The 22,348-nt window shown below is 41.0% G+C and overlaps 1 protein-coding gene across 1 annotated transcript; it reads left to right on the plus strand.

Moving 5' to 3' along the window:
• Window positions 1-520: 520 nt before the first annotated feature.
• On the plus strand, window positions 521-6,937 carry RAB9B (RAB9B, member RAS oncogene family). The gene is made up of 3 exons (XM_060087767.1): window positions 521-586; window positions 5,240-5,306; window positions 6,290-6,937. Exon 3 carries the CDS (start codon window positions 6,332-6,334, stop codon window positions 6,935-6,937), a length of 606 nt encoding a protein of 201 aa, XP_059943750.1. The 5' UTR covers window positions 521-586; window positions 5,240-5,306; window positions 6,290-6,331.
• The last annotated feature ends 15,411 nt before the right edge of the window (window positions 6,938-22,348 follow it).

Genomic DNA, 22,348 nt, shown 5'->3' on the forward strand with positions numbered 1-22,348 from the left:
TAATATGTCGTGATCATGTGTTTCCCTGAGTTATTTTAAACAAGAGCGTGTATGTGCTATCCTCTTGGCAAAAGCAGAGGGTTTGGAGGTAGGATAAATGAGGTAGGTCGAAGAGTAATTGCCAGAAATGGGGCTGTGGCTACAGAGGAGCTAAGTGGGAGAGCAACATTTGACGGTCCATTGTCGCTGTGCCTACTGATCTGCGAGGGGAGAGGAGGAGGACAAAGGAGACCAGGGTTGGACACTGATCATGAAAGAAGTGTGAGCGAGCCAGGGAGCGCTCTCGACGCGCGAGGGCGGGAGGCGTCTACCCCGGGTCCCTGGCGCCGAAAAAGGGGCGCGAGGAGGCGGTGCGGGCCCCGCCCCCTCCCCTGGCGGGCGCGGGCGCGAGACGCTGTGCGGCGGCAGCAGCGGGCGCGAGCGGCAGCTGTCAGGCCACCTAGGTCCAAGCTGCACTTGCCGCCTCGTTGAAGACGAGGAGGCGGCAGGAGCAGTGACGGTGTCGCCGAAGAGCCGGACTGCCGGCACGCAGAGCTGACCGGCCTGGCCCCCGCGGCCCTCTCCCGCCTCTCTCCCATTGTGTTGGGTAAGGTGCCGGTGCGGGGGCAGCGAGAGTGGCTTAGCGGCCGGAGGACGCGGGAGGCCAGAAGGTGGGAGGCCCGGGGGCAGAGGGAGAGAAGGAGGTCTGGGTGATCCCCCGGGGGCAGTTGCACCTTGGGAAAGGGGCCTAGGCGCTGCGGGGTCGGAGTTGGGGGGTGGGTAGGTGACGGTGGAGGGGGGCGTTGCTGAGTAATCAAGAGCAGCTGCCAAAGCCCAGCAGAGAGGCGCAGGGCTCTGTGGGGAGCGGTTGTGGCTCAGTGCGCATGCACCAAGCCGCTGGTTCTCAGAGCTGGGGGCGAGGTGAGACAACCTGGGTTCGAGGTAGTTGGAACTATGCACGACATATCACTTTCTGGGTCCCCGATGCTAACAGTACCCCTGTCATGGAGATGCCAGCATTCCCAGGCTCCTAAGGAAGCTGCTTTTCCCTGTACCCTGCTCACTTAATGTCCCCCAAACCTTACCTATTCGTCTCCAGGAGGTCTACTCAGGAAGTGGCCTGTGGACAGTGCCAAATTGCTACCTAGTGTGCCTTCGGGCTCACAGCCCCAGAGCTGTCGTTGTGAGGAGTGAAAGGCTGGAGGTGAAATTCCACATTGGACCCTTCTAGTTGTATGTAGGATATAAATATGGGCATAAATGTAGGAATATGCATGACAGCTGTGGCATTTGCACTCAGAGTATGGATGTAGCTGCTAACTTGGTAGCTCTACAAAATGAATCCAGTGCGTCAGAGGGCTTCCCTGCTACGGAACCCTCCCCCATCCCCAGCCCCACGCATCAGGTTGTATTGGAAACAATCTACACCATTTAAGGTAGAGGGTCTCAAAATCCAATCATTTCTTATTTGTATTGATTTTTACGTAGATTAAAGAAAGCCCCACCCAGTTCTCCAGTGCAGTATTTCCAAATATTGTTCCAGGAATCAACAGCGAGTTGAAGAGCCTCAACCGGTGTGTCACCATAAGATGGGCTTTCTCCACAGCTCTAACTATGGCTCCTCGCCTGCGCAGATTGCCACCAGGGCCACTCTCACCCACTGCCTAGCCCTCCCCTGTTTCTCTTCCCCGACCCTTAGCCCTGCAGTACACATCCCTCTCAAAACTTGCTCCCAAACAATCTGCACTATGGATTTGAGCATCATTCTACCCATGGCAACCGAACTGGTGTGGCCAGTTTGCTTTTCTTTCTCTTCATTATCACACTAAAATGTACTATTTTCAAAGGTTCAACCTCCTTCTTATCACTGTACTGCCTCCTCCCTCACCTCCATCCCCACCCCCAAGCATCCCCAACTAAATACAGTAATTTTAATAAGCCTGTGTGGGTGCAGACACAGCAAATTCAGAAAGTTTCAAGTGTGTTGAAGAACAAAGAAAGCTAGGGAGTATCAGGTATATCAATTTCTAATTCACCTTACTGTCCAAGACGTAGACCCTAATTGGGAAAAAAAAGTGAATAAACTATCCTTAGAGAATGATTGTTACTCTGTTTTGGGGAGTGGGGTAGGAAAGGAGAATGGCATCTCTGGGATATTTGAATCATTTAAAGCCAGATCTTTCTGTGAATAGGATCAAAATTAGAATAAACATTTTAGTCCAAATCCTAACCTGATATGGGATCCTTAAGGGATGCATAAGGGAGTTGACTTTCCTATTAAATGTACTTAGGTTTATCAAAGAATTCCTTTGCCTACTTAACGCTATCTTCTTTTAAGTTTTGATTGAAATTTGGCATATTTTGGGGGAGAAAAAAAATTGTCTGGTTTGCTTTTGTACTGGGCTAGCTCTTATTAATTTAAGTATGTACTAAAGGATATCACACTCAAATGAGGAGGAGGATGATGATGATGATGGGGATGCCAGCAGCCACTGTAAACATAATGTGGAGATAATTATTCTGCTCTTGTTTTTGGTGGGAGTGGAGAAATGTATATATTTATTTTTTAAATGTGAAGGGAGATGAAGGGAAACTGGAGCATTTCCACTGGCTTTCAACAGGTGGAATTCCTGTTAAGTCCCATCTAGAAAGTGATCCAGATAAGTCCATAACTTCTGCTCTTTAGTCGCCTTGTAAATAATAATATTTGGATATCTTACAGAACTATGGATCTGTTGTACCTGTGCATCAATTCAGAGGCATTAGTTCTGGGTACTTACCTAATTAATAAACAAATATTTATTGATTATCCATATGGAGGACTCTGGTGCTGCATGAAGGGGCTTCAAAGACACATACAAACAAGGGCCTTATGATCCAGGAATTTAGAATTTGGCTGTGCAGGGAAAAAAGATCTTGTTAACAAAATAAGACAGTATAATGATACTATTTCAACTGTAAACTCTGAGATCTGAAGCTTATATGTGAATTTATAAACTCCTTGAGGGTAAGACCTTGCCTTAAACATGTATGATTTCCAACAGGGTCTACATTCAGTGGGTGCTCAAGCGATGAAGCTTTGCAAAGTAGATTAGGTACGGAGAAACTAGTGGCAGGGAGAGAAGAGCCAGGAAGCTTTCACAGTAGATTAGATACAAGGAGATGTGGACCAAAATGAGGATGGTAGCAGAAGACTGTAAAAGGATACTGCAAAGAAAAATCATCAGGTTTTAGTGACTGAAAGCAAGGAGACAAGCCTAACTGTATTCATTTTTACCTCCAGCAAATAAATGGGAGTTGGAGACAGCAGAGGCAAGTGTAGGGTCACCTTAGTGAGGACACAGCACACAATAGGCACTCAAATGTTTTCTCAAGCATCAGTTGCAGGATTGGACAAGAAGACCCTTAAGGTCCCTCCAACGCTGAGATTCTGTGGTATATGCAAATGCTCAAAACTGTTGGGGAACAAGGCATTCTCAGATATGGAAGAAAGAGAAAAGGAAGAATTGTTATCCTCCCACTGGCAGGCGCTTTCTGAGAAAGGTTAATATTGCGTCACAAGGCCCCCACCAGTGAATGAAAGGAGGTGGAGAGCAAGAGGAACAAAAATCCCAAACTAAAAATTTCAATAAGTGCTTACAAATCTTTGCAAACTTCATAAGTTGTTTCCTCCCAAATCCTGTGAGTTAAGTAGGGCAGGTATTACCAGCTCTATTTTTATATGGGAGTAAACACAGCAAGATTAAGTGACCTGTCCAAGTTCACAAAATCAATGAATGGGAAAGCAGTGATGAAGACTGTCCTGATTGCTGCCAGCCCAGTGCACTTGACACTGAACTGCATTGTTCTTCCCTGGTATAGACCCTATGCACCCAGAAGTTATGTGTGCACATGACCAAATAGGGGATGCATGAGCAATGGCAGCAATATCTCAGATAGTTATTAATACTTCATTATTCCTGGAGCCGAGTATTTGAGTATTTGAGTATTCACTCAGTCCTTGACCCGTCATTTGCGTTTATCTGCAGCAGCCGGGAAAGTAGAGTTAGCCGTTTAATGATATGGACACCTGTTTGCTAGGAACTTAAGGAAGTTCACTTGGCATGGACGCATAATACTGTCAATATTGTGCCCAAGTTTGTACTTCCTTCAAGTGAGAGTTCAAGAGTTCTGCTCTGTAAACTTATCCTACAGACCAATATAAAAAAGAAGTGTGCTAACACTTGGTTCATCTCCATTTAAAGAAATGTTTGGTACTTGAGCTAGTTCCAAAGACAGCAATTTGAGAGCAGAAGAAAAAACAGGACAAAAGTCAGGAATTGTAGGAAACTTGAGAATTTTTTTAGAATAGATATAGACCAAGAAGGAGGATAAAACCTACCAGTTTAGAAGACATTATTTAAATTCATAATTACTGATTTAGATCTCTAATGAATCCCTTACTATATGCTTTTACTACATTTGAAAAAAATAACATGAGATTGTTAAGCAGCAGAGATTTCTTAAAAGCTTCTTTATTCCTCAGTAAGAAAGAACACTCAGCAAATCTAGGAACTGTTTTTTTCTTTTTAGACCAGTACTCTTGATGCTGCTGAAATAAGACACTTGCCATAATTAACTATAATTTTAAATGAAGTTGTGTTTGAATTTAATAAAGCCAGTTAAATGCTAAAACCTGTGTTCTAGACAGATGACTGAAATTAATGAGTAAAATAATTAGCCAAGATTATATATTGTAAACAAGGATTCCCCAAACATATTTTTTCTTCTCTGATCTTGTGGAATCAGTTGCAAAGACACCCTCAAGGCTGAGTGCATTAATAACTTTCTTGGAGATGGGAACATTGGTAGGTAGAAAGGTAAGGAGTTTCATCTCTGACTTAGAATTTCAACATATCTTAGACTCCTCTGTGCTTTCTCTTTCCTGAATATCATCTATTGTGAATATCATCTACTTTCTTTGATTTACTTTTACTTTGAATGGAAGGCTCAATAGAGAGACAATATAAAACTTTTAAAAATCATATAAAGTACACTCAAGTTAGGACAAGTTAAAGTCCATGCAATAAAATTATTTTGTCCATGTTAGGTATTTGTAGTATTTAAACTCTCAAGTATATTTGTGAAAAGCATCCTCTGTAGGTAAGTTGAGGTTGGCCTGTTTTTTGTTTTTCCTGACTTGAGTATATTTATATATAGATAGCCTTAACTTTATTTTAAATAAATTTTTATAAATAATGTTTCCCAATCTGTTTTTTAGAATCCTAAAAAGAAAGACTATAGCAACAACAAGAAAAAGACTAAGATTGTGACAAAGACCCAACTGGGTAGGTTTACATTTTATTCTCAACTAGGTAGGTATATATGTTATATGTTTCTATTTGATCACCATTGTTGAGTTCCCACAATGGACCTCGTTTGAAAGAACCTAACAAAATCTAGTACAAGGTAGTTGTTCAGTAAACATTTGATCTTTTTATTTTAAGATGCATTCTAGGTATTTCATGTATAGAATGTGGAGGCAACAAGAAGGATGCTGTATAATTATTAGCTCTTTAGAGTTTACAGTATTTCATTGGTGTTATTATGGAATTAGAACCTAAATCCAGAAATTAATAAGCTATTCAAGATTTTCTTCTTCAATGATAGCTGTTATAATGATATCAATCAATAATCATCAACTTGAGTGCCATTGTTCCATGAAGAAAATATTATGGAAGATCTTTTACTTGTGAGGGTATCCATATCAATTCAAGTATAATGGGGCAAATGCCTGAAGAAACCTTATCTTTTTCTCTTTTCCAAGTTCTGGGTTCCAATGTAATTCTAACCTAAACCTCTACTAACAGAATCAAGATTCCAGCTTACACAGCTTTCTCTCCTCAACAGTTCTTGGGTCCATCAGGAACAGATTTCAAACCCCTCTAATCAATTTCATACTCTTGCCTCTTGTTTTGAACTGTCCAAACCAGAAGCTAATACATTACACATTTGAGTAGCATTCCTGTTCTAGGCTTTCTCCCCTAGAATAGGGTCAGAACTGAACCAGATTACAGCACCATCTGCTAGTCCATTTATGCATGGCATTCAGCCATTTTTTTGGCACAGGCAAGAGACTTCAGAAAAACAAGACATATTTTCTCCCTTATGGAAAAAGAGTTTTATTCCTTCTGCTGTACTATATCATTTAATGAGCATGAATTAAGAGAAGTTAAATAATAAGGCCTTGTAATTCAGAGAAATTTACTATGAAGTTGATTTCAGTTTCAGGTTTAACTTTTTTCCCTTCTGCCTTTTCTTTTATTTTCAGGTTCTCTTGGTTATAAACTCTTCTCCATCTGGTGCTACAACAATGAGTGGGAAATCCCTGCTCTTAAAGGTCATTCTCTTGGGTGATGGTGGAGTTGGGAAAAGCTCGCTCATGAACCGTTATGTAACCAATAAATTTGACTCCCAGGCTTTTCACACCATAGGGGTAGAGTTCTTAAATCGAGATCTGGAGGTAGATGGACGTTTTGTAACTCTCCAGATCTGGGACACTGCAGGGCAGGAACGCTTCAAGAGCCTTAGGACACCCTTCTACAGGGGAGCAGACTGCTGCCTCTTGACTTTCAGCGTGGATGACCGGCAGAGCTTTGAGAACCTTGGTAACTGGCAGAAAGAATTCATCTACTACGCAGATGTGAAAGACCCTGAGCACTTCCCCTTTGTAGTTCTGGGTAACAAAGTAGACAAAGAGGATAGGCAAGTGACTACTGAGGAGGCACAGGCCTGGTGCATGGAGAACGGAGATTACCCTTATCTAGAAACAAGTGCCAAAGATGATACTAATGTGACAGTGGCCTTTGAAGAAGCTGTCAGGCAGGTGTTAGCTGTAGAGGAACAGCTGGAGCATTGCATGTTAGGTCACACTATTGACTTGAACAGTGGTTCCAAAGCAGGATCTTCATGCTGTTAAAAGTGGGAAGCCTTTTAAAAGTGTGCCCCAACTGGTCAGTCAGTAGTGTAAGAATAACTGTGCCCCTCTAAGACTGCACACACATACAAAAGGGTAAGAGATAAGGTTATGATTGTAAATCAGAGCCTTTCAAGTTGAAGCTGTAGAGCGATTTAAAAAAAAAAGCTTTATCAAGCCAAGTGTATTTTGCGTGATTTCTGCTATTTCCTTCTTGTGTGTTTCAGGACATTTCAGAAAGCTTTAGTTCTGAAAGATTTAGATATTTTTCAAATCACAGTTTAAACTTAGAACCCAGCCGCATGAAGGAGTTAAAGAACTACAGCTATCCCTTAAAGCATTCCATTAATCAACTAACAAATGTCACTATCAACTCTTGCCAAGCAGTTTCTGACATGTCTGCCAAAGGGGAAAAAAATAAGACTCTGAGTCGTATTACAATAAAGATTATAATGCAAACTAGGATGTCCTTAGCTTGAATTATAAAGGGGTTGTAATGATTAGGAATGCAAAAGTATAATGATGTACACTGCCTTGTTTAAATCCTTATGTATGGTTTGCTCCCATCTGAGCTTTTCAAAAAAAATACCATCTCAATAAGAGATACATTAATGACACTGGAGATTTATTATACTCCTTTTGTTTGAAGTAACAGGGTCCTAATGAATGGATTATGTTTAAATATGCCAACCACCCTTGCAAATAAAAGGTTGGTCTGCTTTCACTTCATAAGTCTACTTTTGCTGCACAGGGATTTTGCTTCTCTGACAACCTCTTATCAATTTAACAATGCTGCTTAGTATATGGCTTTGGATGCAGTGCACTCTGCTCATAATTTTGATGGTCCTTTGGTCCACCATACTGTGCTCTCAGAGAAGCCTTCAGAACAGGTTGGAGGATACTGGGCTTTTCTCCTAAGGTTCCGTAACTCGAATATTTATTGTAGAAGAAGGAACTGATTTCTTGTATGCACTGTATGTTGAGCTGGCCAAACTAGGGCGTTGAAAGTAACAAGAGAACATACTTTAACCCAGCATTAGAATGAACTTATGAGAGTTGTCCAACAATAGAATGGACTGCCTTAATAGTGAACCCCCTTCCAGTGAAAGTATTCAAGATGCTGGATGACCATCTGTTAAAATATCATAAAAATAATTTCTCTACTGGCTACATGTTTGGTTTAAGGCCCCTTCCAGCTCTGAGTTCTAGGAATCTGCGAGCTACAAACTATGTTTCAGTGCCATGCTTTAGTTAGATATATCTTAAGACAACAGCTAAGACTATGGAAAGGGACTTTACAATTTCTCAAACTACTCTGGGATCAGCATTTAACAGCAACTACATAGCTCTTTCTTTTGCTTTTGCACTATGGCAGGAAAAATTCTTGAGCTCTGAGTAATCATTATGTGCCCAATATAAACATCCTGAAGATACCATATTAAAATACAAAAACAGTTTGTCAAATTTTGATTACCATGACTGCCAGCTATATACTATATTATGAATATGCAGCTAGTTCTTGCCAGTTGATATATTTGTCCTGCATAGATTTTAATCTATACTTTTACAACATGTATGATAAAAATAGTGACCCAAGGTTGTGAGAGACAGTTAGAAATGACCCCAAAAAGAGACCTAGGTTGGGAAGGGGGCAGGAGCTTTCACAGGAATATAGCCTAGAACTCTCCATTGTAGCCACATATGGAATCAGCCTTACATGTGGGACCTTATGTGCTTTAAGAGCTCTGGGACTTTTTGGCCACATTGATAAGTGGAAGATGATATTTTAACCAAGTAATGCTCAATATTTCCAATTTAAATATAGTCCAGACCCCATTGTCCAACCAATTTTGATGCCAGAAGACAAAGACAGAACTGGGACCCCACAGCTCTTAAGTATTGGTCTCTATCCTGCCTATGCCTATAGCCAGCCACACTGGTTTCCAAGTTCTATGATCATTTTGCTACAGTCATGTTAGGGTGAAAATATGTATGTCGGAACTATTAAATGCTAATTGTTTTTAAGTGCATGAGACCTGGGGCCTTCTCTTTCTACTTGCACTCTGCTTATAATAGTTTCTATTTGTAGATCTCAGGCCTTCATAAAGACCTCCATCCACTCACAAAAGTACTTGTCACTATTAGAATGGCATGTGATCATTTAAGTAAAAAAATTACTTAGGTATCCCATTCATAGGCCTCCTGTCCATATAAGACAAGTGTTAGGTCATTTGAAGCCCCTTTCCTCTTAGCCATACCAATTTTTTTTTCTGCCATATCACTACAAATATCTTAATGAAAGCACTTAAGTGACAAAAAATAGTGGCATTTTGGTGAGTAATACTCAGTGGGTTGTGGACATATAGTTTGGGTAAGATAAAAAAAACACCAAAGGCTGAAATCTGTGAGTACAAGAAACTGTGCATATAGGCTTAGAAATTGTGTACTCTAGAATGTGCAGTGCAATATTTTCAGTAGGTTTTTTTTTTTTAATGAACACTAGATTTTTTGGAACAAGATATTTCTAATTGGAACTGTTGTTTTTCAATGGTCCATTAAAACATCATACAGAATATCTATTTAATTTTTTTTCATGTGTTGGGCTAACATTCAGGGGGCCCCAGATTCCATATGTCTTCAGTGGATTGATGAATTTCAGGTTAATTTGTGCCTGCCTCAGCCATCTCTACTTTACCCTGAGGTATTCCACAATCCTCTTGTTGCAGGTGCTGCTAAAAACTCAAAATTGTGTATCAGATATTTTGTTTCAACTGTAAAAATATCATCTGTGTTAAAGTGAATAAAAAGTGCATTTTGAATAACCAGTATACAATGTTTGTGCTTCTTTTCTCGCTTTCCCTTTTTGAGCAACTGGTGGGTGTGACAGAGAGTATTTATCAATCAAGTCACTCTTTCAGGCTGCCCTACATGTGGCTCTGGATCATTTTTTCATATGGTACTCCAAGCAGCCACTACCTACTGATCAGACAGATACCGTTCTACTGATTGGGAAACAAACTCAAAAGAGTAAGGTGGGGAAGTTTCTTTTATTTTATGCCATTTTTTAAATACATGAAGAGTATTGGGACTAGAACTTGGATCTTGACTCTCCACTTTATTTCTTCATTATAATTTAAAACAAAATTAGACCATCACAAAATATAAACAGGATATACATATTCCCCTTATTTTCTTGACTGGAATGCTGTCCAGATCTTAGGAAAACATGAGAATATAGGCAAAACAAATCAGAAAGCAAAGGATAATTTTGTTAAATATTCTGTTCTGTTGCTTCTCACATATTGGACTTTAAAGAGACTTGGATTAGCATCGAACAGCTTGAATATATAGTACATAGTGGTGACTTTTAAATTACAGACACAAGTCTCTCCACAGCACATAATTACATTACAGTGATTCCATCTGTCACAGATTTAGCCCTCTTCTCCCCTCCCTCTATTTTTGTCTATTGGAACTTCGGGCAGTAGAAATCACAGCGGGTAAAAAACATTTTTTTTTTTGCCACATGTACTGTTTCCATCGCTAAGGATAATCATTTAACAAGTTATCAGACCAACCTCAACTATAGCACCCGAAATCCTTTTGATTAGGCTATAATGATGTAACTTTTAGGCTAAAAGGTCATAGGTTTATAAGCTCTTAAAAAGGATTTGCTCAGCCAAAACTGATACTTTAAAACCAGAAAACTAACTTTCTGTTTTTGCAGGTTTTCTACCTGATTCATAGCCCAGTAGGAAATCTCTTTCTCTTTATGTCTCAAGAAATAGTATAGTGGGAGGTGGGGGCGGGATTGAACGAAGGCAGTCAAAAAGTTCAAACTTCCAATTATAAGATAAATAAGTCCTAGGGATGTAATGTATAGCATGATAAATATAATTAACTCTGATGTATGTTATATATGAAAGCTGTAAAGAGAGCAAATCCTAAGAATGAGAGAAAGAGAGAGAAAGAAAAAAAAGAAAAGAAAAAGAAAGAAGGAAAGGAAGAGAGAAAGAAAGGAAGGAAGGAAAAGAAATAGTATAGATTCTCATATTTTGGAAATAGTTCGGCTATGGTTCTTCCCGGAAGTGGAAGGTGTGGAATAGATGGTTTCTCCTCAATTCTATAATTAAATTTTTGAAACACACTGGAAAAATTGAAGCACCAATCTGAGTAATTTCAGGCTGGGAGTGGCATCTCTACTTTCATTTGAATTACCTGTAGTAGTTCTAAGTGCAATATATATATATTTTTACCTCAGTGATCCAGATAATCATTTCACTTTTTTACCTCCTTGCTATGGAGATGTAGGATTCATTACCGCAGAGTGCTTTTCTTACACTTGATTTTAGGGCAGATAAACTGATACATTTTTTGATAAAATATTCATATATGTGTATGTTTTTTTCCAAACTGGTCTCTTTCTTCCCCCAGCTTTATTGAGGTATAATTGACAAATAAAAATTGTATATATTTAAGGTGTTCAACTTGACGATTTGATACATGTATACACTGTGAAATAATCACCACAATCAAGCTAATTAATATATCCATCACCGGACTTCCCTGGTGGCGCAGTGGTTGAGAGTCCGCCTGCTGATGCAGGGGACACGGGTTCGTGCCCCGGTCCGGGAAGATCCCACATGCCGCGGAGCGGCTGGGCCCGTGAGCCATGGCCGCTGAGCCTGCGCGTCCGGAGCCTGTGCTCCGCAATGGGAGAGGCCACAACAGTGAGAGGCCTGCATACCGTGCAAAAAAAAATATATATATATATATCCATCACCATTCAGAGTTACCTTTTTTTTTTTGCTGTCTTTTTAATTTCCTCAAGTTAAAATCATCAATAAAGCCCCCATTCTTTATTCTTTTCTCTTTAGGAGAAGGAAAGGATAATGATAGAAGCTAGGCATGAAGAATGAAAGTAAAGTTATTAAATTATTAAATGTCCCCTTATTGCTATGTTTGCAAAAACTGTAAGCAAAGATCTGGCTTTTATTTTGCTGATGGAGGTGGTGATGTTTGTGTGAGGATTGGTGTGGGCTTTTATTTTTGAGGGGGGTGAAGGTTTATTTAGTTCTTTCCCAGCTAGAATAAGCATCTTCAAGGCTCAAGATGTAAAGGAATTATCACCTTTAGTCATATAGGAACTGTTGCAGTGATCTGTGTGTCTTCATAAATCACTTTGTCTTCTCCAAGGCAACACAGAGAATTTTGGTTCAGCCATATTTAAGTGCATTTTTAAATGGTGGGTTCTGTGAGTACAAGTAAGTGTATTTTTGAGCAATCTGTGAATTCCTTTCATGCTTTATGTATTTTGGGTAAATGTGTAATGTGTAATGAGTCTTACCATAGCACTCCTGAATTTTAGCCAGACATGCCAAGCTGTGCTTCTTCTACTTAATTGATTGATGAAAAGGAATTCAGAAATGTTGCCTCGATGAAAGAAATGCTAGCTGTATTGATTAGAGTTAAAATACAAATCATGCCTTCTTGTGGTGCATTCGTGAGGAAGCAAGAGACAGGCTCATCTCTTCTCTTTTCTCTTTCATTGTTCTTGGCTGCCATAGAAACAGCCAAGGGTGTGTCCTGTAATATATTGTTCAATATAGAGTCTAATGAACAAGTGTTGGTATAACCTTTGAATTGTCTCTTTTTCCATTTCTTCCCAACAGGAAAACAGTGTCACCAGTAAACACTTTAAAACTTTGTCTTTATTTTTTTCTGATTACAAAAGTTATTCCCACCCATGGTAAAAAAACAGAACGAACAAAAGAAACAGAAAAACAAGACAAAGAAAATAAGTTTTCTGTAATCCTATTATCCTGAGGTAACCAGATTTTTTTAATATTACTTTTTAGTGTGGTTATGTGTGTGTTTTAATATATTTATGTAATAAAGAAAATTGATGTCATATTGCACTTACTTACTGTAATCTTTTTCACTTAACACACATGACACTTTTCTCTAAGTCATTATATATTCTTCTAGGGATTATATTTAATGCTTGCAAAGTAGTCTATTGAAGGATTTACCATAATATATGTAATCAGGGACTTCCCTGGTGGTACAGTGGTTAAGAATCTGCCTGCTAATGCAGGGGACACAGGTTCAATCCCTAGTCTGGGAAGATCCCACATGCCGCAGCTAAGCTAGTGCGCCACAACTACTGGGCCTGTGCTCTAGAGCCTGCAAGCCACAACTACTGAGCCCACACGCCTAGAGCCTGTGCTCTGTAACAAGAGAAGCCACAGCAATGAGAAGCCCCCACACCACAATGAAGAGTAGCGCCCACTCACCGCAACTAGAGAAAGCCTGTGCACAGCAATGAAAACCCAACGCAGCCAAAAATAAATAAATAAAAATTAAATAAATTTTAAAAATATATGTATGTAGTCAAACACTTATTGCTAGACATTTAGGTAGTTTTCCAGCAGTCTCCTTTTTATAAAATAAAGCAGCAGTGCACGTCCCTAATATTTATCTTCATTCACATCTCTGTATTTCCTATAAGTAGAATTTCTGGGCCAAAGAGTTTGAATATTTTATGGCTTTTAATATATATTAGAAGATTGTCCTCTAGAAGAAAGTTGTCCCAAGTTACATCAATGAGAGCTGAATAAGAGAAGGCCTATTTCTCTAAACACTCAATTTCTCATGGAATATTATCGTCACAAACCACATTTGCCTAATTTGATGAATGAAAAATAATCTCATGTTTTGATTTGCATTTCTTTCACTCTTTGATAGTAAATAGTTGTTCATGTATTTATTTATTGACTATTTTTATTTTTTCATGAGTAAATAGCCCATTCTAGTCCTGAACCCATTTGGGGTGAGGAACATTCATTTTTGTTTCTTATTGATTTCTAGAAACTCTGTTTTTATATAAGTATTATGGGCATTAACCTTTCATCTTATCTGTATTGCTGGTTTTCTGCAGTCCTCTCCCCTATCTCTTCCCTTTTAATTTTGTTTATGATATTTTTAAAACCACTGACAGACTATTGAAAAGGTTGTGTTCTAATAAAATAGAAAACCAGGATGGTGGGGGAGAGAGAATTGCCTAGTTGATCTGTCCTTTTTTCCTGACCACATTTGAGACTATAGTTATTTTTCTTTAGAAAGGTTATGAGTCTAAGCTTGTGCCACCATGATAAAAAAAATGATAGAAAGCAAAATATTCATTCACTCTTCTTTATCTGCATGACGTCAAATGGCTGGTTTGATTTGGGTTTATTGGTGTTATTTTAATGAAGATTATTCTGAAATCTTACACGAATACAGAGATAGTAACAGTTCAGCTTTCACCCACAAGGGGGCAATGAAGACCAGTTAGTGTTCGGTGGTAGACTAAACACATGACTGCAGACTGTTAAGAGCTGAAGAAGAGCCTAGAAATCATCCAGCTAGTCTACCTCTCCCTTATTTTATAGATGAGAAGACTGGAATCTGGAGGGATGAAATGACTTGCTCATGGTCTCAGAGCTGGCCAGTCAAAGAGCTGAGTCCTAAGTATTTTCCAGTTGACCATACTGTGATTTAGTTAAATTGACACACACTATAAACACATACATTTTTTTTCTGATTTTTAATATTTATTTTGCCTTTTGAAGTAAGAATTACATAACATTAACCATTTTAAAGTGTACAACTCAGTAGCATTTAGTATATTCACACTGTTGTAATCACATACATTTTAATTTTCTGGGTTCAAATCCCAGTCCTGCCACTAAATAGATGTGTTACCTTAGGTTAATTGGGTAACCTTGCTGATCTTCAATTTCCTCAGCTTGTGTAGTGAGAAAATGTCTTCCATAACAGGTTGTTGTGAGGATTACCAGAAATAATATTCACAAGGGCATAGCAATGTTCTTGGCACAGAGTAGATGACAAATAAATTCTTTCTTTCCTTCAAGATATTAATCAGCTACTCCCCATCTAGTATTAATATATTTATTTCACATTAAGAATAAAAACAGATTCCAGAGTAGATTTTTTTCTCTTCTCATCACTATTACTGCATTATTTATACTTAACTTTAAATGTGTTCAGAGGTTAAAAATGATTTTTAAAAAGCTTTACAACATAGGTTCTTGTGACATGATTGGCAAAGGATTGCAGTATTTAATAGATGCAAAGACCCTCTTTAAGACAAACAAGTTTCTTAGAGGAATTTTGAAAGATGGAAGAAGATTCTGGTGAGGTGTGGAAAGCATGGTAATGTGTGTGCTACTTTAGGTTAAATTTTGGAACTAACTCTAAGGTAATATGACCCAGTCCCCTTTTTATAGATAATAAAACTGAGGAATAGAGAAATTAAGCAAATTCCTGAAGGCCACACCACTACCAGTGACAGATCAGGCCTTAGAACTCTTATCTCCTACTTCTCACTCCAGTGCTATTTTCTGTACAACTCACTGTCTGGGGCCAGGATATTTTTTCATTTTTTCCCCAGCATTATTGAGACATAACTGACATATAACATTGTATAAGTTTAAGGTATACATGATGATGATACACATATATATTGTGAAAGTTTTGCTAACAATAAAGTTAGTGAACACATTTTTCACATCATATAATTACCATTTTGTTGCTGTTGTTGTTGTTATGGTGAGAATATGAAACTCTAACCTCTTAGCAACTTTCAAGTATACGACATAGTATTGTTAAGTCTAGTCGCCATGTTGTACAATAGATCCCTAGAATTTAGTCATCTGATGTAGTTTGAAAGATGCAGAAGAGATAGGAGTAAGGAGGGTATGAAACTAGAGGGGCAAAGAAAGGAAAGGTGGGCAAGTTTCTAAGCAGAGCAGGATTTAGTCTTCATATAGTGTAAGAGGAAGAAGCCAACAGTAGCAAGAAGCTCTGGTCTGGGAGAAATTTCCTTAAGAGTCAGTCATGTCCTTACTATGCCTCCCAAGGAAATAACCCTAAGAACTACCAAGAAGGTGTGCCTCCCCACAGCATTTGCCTTGTTGAACAAACAAAAGCTACTGAAAATTGTTGTTGTTGAAATCAGAGCTGTCGGGTTTTGTTAGCATCCCAAGTCTTTAAAACTCTGACTAAAAATTACCCAAATGACTAAAACCTAAGTGTCCCTAATGCACAGAGCAAGGAAAGAGATACCTGACAGAGAGATTCAAAAAAATCCTGTTCTTCAGTCCCACATTTTCCCTCCTTTATTTTATGTAGGTACAATAAGAAAAAAAGGTACTGGCAATCAATTGTGAAAAATGCTGTTAATTATGTACCTACCAGGTGTTAGCTTTTGTTATTAGCTACATCTCAGCCAAGTGAGTTTTCTGATCTGTAGTGTTATTCTTTTTTTTATATATAAATTTACTTATTTTATTTTTGGTTGAGTTGGGTCTTCGTTGCCGTGTGCAGGCTTTCTTTAGTTGTGGTGAGCAAGTGCTACTCTTCGTTGTGGTGCTAGGGCTTCTCTTGTCGTGGAGCACAGATTCTAGGCACGCGGGCTACAGTAGTTGTGGCTCGCGGGCTCTAGAGTGTAGGCTCAGTAGTTGTGGCTCGCGGGCTTAGTTGCTCTGCAGCATATGGGATCTTCCCGGACCAGGGCTCAAACCCGTGACCCCTTCATTGGCAGGTGGATCCTTAACCACTGCACCACCATGGAAGCCCCTGTAGTGTTATTCTTTAGTTTGTCATGGCTCTTTGTTTTAATTAAAAAAAAACTTGTAACATAATAAATTGAGCTGAAGAATTATTATCTCTGCATGATGCACTTGGGTTTTTTTCTAGAATACTTCTTTAGTTACAGTAATAAAAGCTGATTTATCTGACATTCTGGCAGAGATTTTTGTTATCTGGTATTTCCATACTTCAATATTATAATGAGAATTAATGTTTGTAAGGATAACCCATAGACATTGTAAGAGGCTAAATTACTTATTGGATCATCAAAGAAACAATAAGGAATATTACGGTTTGGTCTATTCTGTAGTATGGAAAACAGGTATTCCATATATGATGTATATGGGTATGGTGTGTATGGTAACATAAACCATAATACTCTACTTATCTGAAATGGAGAGTTCGTTTTCTTTCCTTCTCCCTTTCACCTTTATTCCACAGAATCCTAGCTCAAAATGGTAGGTTATTTCTTCCCAATTTCACCAAATGCCGGCCAAGTGGTCATAGAATCAATGCTGAATTACTACAGGAGACAAGAAACGTAACCTTTTACAAATGCAGGTGATTACATATTTGCAAAAATGGCACACACTTCCTTATATGGAGACCTCTTATGACTTCCACTGACTGGTCCTTGGGCTATTCGAAACAAGTGTTTTACATGACACAGAGCTCCCAATATTTGAAAACAGCTCTATTTTTATGACTTGAAATATCCCCAGGTCCCTAAGTAAAATATGATATGTTTTAAATTCCTCATTTTCATAGTAATAAATAAATTTTTCTCCAGTGTCTACCCTGCACCAGGCACTATTGGAGATGAAGAGGGTAAATGGGAATAAGCAGGAGCAGAAGTTGAGGCAGACACAAAAGCACAAAGAACCATTTAATCCATACGAAAGAATGTGGATGTATTTTGAAAGTAATAAGCAATAAAATAAGAGGTTTTAAGAAAAGAGGTAGGAAGCTCAGGTTTGTGTTATAGAATGATTCCTCCGGTGATGTGGTGAGAGTGGGGGTGAGCAGCACAGACACAGGTGACCAGTGACCATAACAATAGACATGCCAGTTACTCCAAGAATATCCCACAGAGCAGCAGACCACCAATAACAGAACCACCTGAAGGCCTTGTTAAAAATACAAATTCTTGAGCCCGCCCTGACCTGCTAAATCCAAGTCTCTGGGGGGCTGTGCAGCCCAGGGATCTACCTGTTATCAAGTTTTCTCTCGGACTCTCATGCCCATGGTCTGAGGGCTAGGTGTTGAAAAGCCTCGGCGGCAGCAGTCAAAATTTGTTTGTCAAGTGAAAGCCAACAGGCGTCCAGACCACAGAGTCTGACCCACAAAGGCAGAATGCTAGGAAACACCCTGACCCGGGGCAGGGACACACCTGGCCCTCCTGCACCCTCCGCCCTCACTCATTGCCCGCCTGGTGCCTTCTCTCCCTCGGGGTCAGGCCTAAGCGTCACCTCCCTGGAATTCTTTCCTGGCTTCCTACTCCATCTTACACGTGTTCACAACACCTCTCTATTTATTTCTTTGTGTTTCTCATGATTTGCAATCTCACATCCATGTGTGTGGCTCCTCATAAGTCCCCTCCCCACTAGACTGTAAGCTCCCTGAGGTCCAGGCCTGTGTTGTTCTCATTGCTGAGCTCCCACAGCACCTAGTGCAGGGCCAGGCACAGGATACGTGGCAGCTAAATATTTGGGGATGAATGCATGCATCAGTGGATGGATGGCTGGGTGGCTGGGTGGCTGGGTGGCTGGGTGGCTGGGTGGCTGGGTGGCTGGGGAGGCACTGCTGGCAGCCCCAGCTTGGACAACAGTGCTGAGTGGCAATCTTCCGTGGAGTCAGTCCTGGCTGCTCTGTTGGCGAGGTTGCCTACAGCACCATTAATGGGCTTGAAGGTGACAGGGCCCAGGGTCCTTCTCTGAAGGTTCCTGGCTCTTGGCAGAATCCTCGGTCACTCCCCAAATGGAAAGCAAACAGAAGCCAAGGCAGCCAGGTCCGGGGTAAGAGGCCAAGGGAAGCAGCCCATTTCTGGCTGGTTGGCTGGGTACCCGGATGCCAGCGGAGGAGAGGCCTGGGACTTGCTGCCCTCTTGCCCTGGCCCTGGCCTCCCTGGCTGTGGCTCCCCCAGGGTGGGCACAGAGCGGGGCAGAATTTACCACCCCCTAATACATGTCTTTGGCATAAGGATTATCTTAGGCTGATTATATCTGAAAAAGAGCAGACCAGAAAAAGCTCTGAAAACCTAGTAGAGGTTACTCTTTTGTCAGAGGTATTTACATTTGTAAGGGAAATCACCATTTGGAAGGGAGTCTCTCTTTCTGTACCAGGAACAGAGAGAAAGATGACCAAATGTCTAGAAAGTCTTATCAGTGGAGAAGGCAACAACTTAAATATGCATAACACTCTTACCCTTGTTCAATGAGCTTTTCCCGAAAATCTCCCATAAGTGGCTCTTCCCCACCCCCGCATTATCTTCTTTTGTTTTTAGCTGGAGATGGTATTTAAGTTGGTGGTTTGGACCACTTCGGGGTGTGACTCAATTTTCCTGGGTCTCTCTCATAAATACAGGAGGTATATAGGTTTCTAAGTGTCCGTTTTTCTCCTGTTAATCTGTCTTTTATTACAGGGTGGGGGTGGTCTCAGCCAAGAACCCAGAAGGATAGAGGGAAATTATGTTTCCTCCCCCACAGCCCTTGCTCTGGCCTATTCAGAGCTGTGGGCAAATGTCCTGTAAGCCCGGGAGCACTGGTCTCCATGGCAGTGTTCCCCAGGATGCCTCGAAAATGAGGAGGCCCACACGAGCGTTTGTAGGACATCACACGGGGTGTGCACCCATCGGGACATATTCTGCATATTCTGAAGGGCTGGCCCAGGCAACTTGCAAACCACATGTTCTCATCACCAGAACGCCGTGCTCCTTCTGGAATGAAAAGCCAGGTCCCAGTGACTTGAACAGATCAAACGCTGGAGAACGGGGACCTCTGATGAGATGCACATAGCTACCGTCTACTGAGTGTCTCTCAAGGCTGTGTGCTGACTGCTGTACAGTTTGCAGCAATCTTTTGAGGTGGACACTGTTGTTGTCCCTGTTTTACAGATGAGAAGACTGAGGCTTTGTCGGGCTAAGCAGGTTTGTTACCGTCATGTACCTCGGAAGAGACAGAGATGAGATGTGAACCCGGGCAGCCTGGTTCCAGAGCCCACGCCCTGAATCGCCGCACCGTCTGTATTGCCTCCCTTGTACAAGTGAAAACTCAGGCACAGAGAAGCCAAACGGTGTGCCCAGGGTCACACAGCTGGCTAATGGCAGAGCTGGAACCAGAAATTAGGTCTCCTCTCCCCACTCCGGCTCTCTACCCCACATGGCTCTGTCCCTCTTGGTACAATAGGGATGGACAACGTGTCCTACTTTACCCAGCCAAGCAGAGTGCTAACGGCAGAGACCGAGTTCTCTTCAATTCCGTGACAGTATTTCTTTGACTGCTCAGCACTCGGACATTCTAGGGCTGAGAAGCATGGTGGGTCAGGCCTTCTGTGTTTGTCCAGAGCTTTTGAGAAGGCTGACACCCCAGACCACCACGCTGGTCACCCTACAGTGAAGAGCCTGCCTGTGCCCCATCACCCTCCCGAGTCCCGGGGTCTCAAGGACTCTGTCTCACAGGCCCTTTGGGGGAACCTCTCACGCCGGCCACTGCCTCTTTTCCTCCCCTTGGCTTTCTCTCTGGCTAGCTGTGTGGCCTGGGGCCCGGTGGGTCACCCCCACCCAGGGCTTTTAATGAGAAGTTTTGTCATGCTCAGGCAGCAAAGATGAATAATTCAGCGAAGGGAGCTCAGGAAATGTTATTCTTTCAGTCCCTTGACAGTGGGAGAGACAGAAAAGGACTGCAGCTTACTCTGGGAGGGATGGGGGAGGGGTGACAGCCGTACAGGAGAGGAGGGGGAGGAGAACGAAGGCTGTACAGAAGTCACTAACAGTGTCGGCTTTCAGTAGAGTTTTAAACACAGAAGTTACTGGAGAACAGAATTGCCATTTTAAAGAGTCTTCTGACTCCATTGAGGAGGGCGGATGGGATTGGGGGCTAGAATAGAGGCAGGAAGAGCAGAGAGGAGGCTACTGCATTCATTCAGGTTTCAGTTGTAACAAAGGGAAAAAGGTAGAACGGACAGTACTAGGTTTGGTTCACGAAGGCAGAGTCTAGGATGATTCTTCGGTTTCTGAGCACTGACCTCAGAGAATACTCTAATTTGTTAATTTCTCTCTTAAAATGTGTCATTTTAGGGCTTCCCTGGTGGCGCAGTGGTTGAGAGTCCACCTGTCGATGCAGGGGACACGGGTTCGTGCCCTGGTCCGGGAAGATCCCACATGCCGTGGAGTGGCTGGGCCCGTGAGCCATGGCCGCTGAGCCTGCGCGTCCGGAGCCTGTGCTCCGCAACGGGAGAGGCCACAACAGTGAGAGGCCCGCGTACCGCAAAAAAAAAAAAAAAAACAGAAGTGTCATTTTAGGTGTGTTTGGTGCACCACAGAGTAAATTTTGACCATCAGCTACTTTCCTCACCAGCACGGGATCTAGTGACAGCCTATGTCCTGGCACATAGGGGGAAGGTGGGTCAAGCTTTGGGTGGTAAGGGGTTCTCCACTTTCAAACTATTCCTCTCCCAGGAACTTCATTGCTGTGATATTTTCTTGAGATAATCAACTCCTGCTACTTCACCCTAAACTTACATTACCTTTCTTTGCAGTTACACCAAGCTTTCTTCTTGCCTTCCTCCTTTCTTTTCTTTCCTTTTCCCTTCCTCAAATAGTTATTGCCAGGCACTTGGCTAGTCACAAGGAGCTCATTATTAATTATACCTCCTAGGTGACTTTCTCATGTGGTACTGATCAACCTTGTACCCTCATCTTGTATTAATTCAATTCACTAGAGGACATAGGGATAGGAGGCTATTACTATATTCAATGTATGGCACTTAATGCTGTGGGAATACATTTGCCCCTGCTAAATTGCGTCTTGTTAGACTCAGCCCATGGTCACAATTTGTTAAGACAATTTCTTTTTCTAATTCTAGCAGCCACTATATTTGCTATCAGTCTCAATTCTTGTCATCCTCAGATTTAATATGCAAGCCTTTTATTTCTTTACCTTAGTCATTGATCAAAATTTTGAACAGGACATGCTGAAGGACAGAGCCTTTCAGGTTGACATAAACCTGCTAACCTGCTAATTAGCACTTTTATGGTACAATCACTCAACTTATTACAAACCTACCTAAGTATATCATCCAAAAATCAGTATTTTTTCCATCTTATCTGCAAGACTATCACGAGGAGTCCCAGTTAAATTTCTTCTTGAAATCTGGATATATTCTCTTATTACTTTGGCATAGATGGTAGCTGAGCAACCTTCAAGAACCTATACAATATATGCATCTAACAACAGAGCCCCAAAATACATGATGCAAAAAACTGACAGAATTGAAGGAAGAAATAAACAATTTAACAATAATCACAGAGGACTTCAATACTTGACTTTCAACAATAGATAGAACAACTAGACAAGTGATCAGTAAAGAGATAGAAAACTGGAATGACACTATAGACCAAATAGACCTAACAAGCATCTATAGAAAACTTGATCCAAAACAGCAGAATACATATTCTTTTCCAGTGCACAAGGAACATTTTTCAGGATAGATCACATGTTACACAATTACACAAAAGTCTCAACAAATTTAAAAGTAGTGGAA

Source organism: Mesoplodon densirostris, chromosome X (genome assembly GCF_025265405.1).
Source record: "Mesoplodon densirostris isolate mMesDen1 chromosome X, mMesDen1 primary haplotype, whole genome shotgun sequence".
NCBI lineage: Eukaryota > Metazoa > Chordata > Mammalia > Artiodactyla > Ziphiidae > Mesoplodon > Mesoplodon densirostris.

Excerpts from the sequence above, each read along its gene's own strand:
- RAB9B (XM_060087767.1), top strand. The coding sequence starts at position 6,332 with ATGAGTGGGAAATCCCTGCTCTTAAAGGTCATTCTCTTGGGTGATGGT.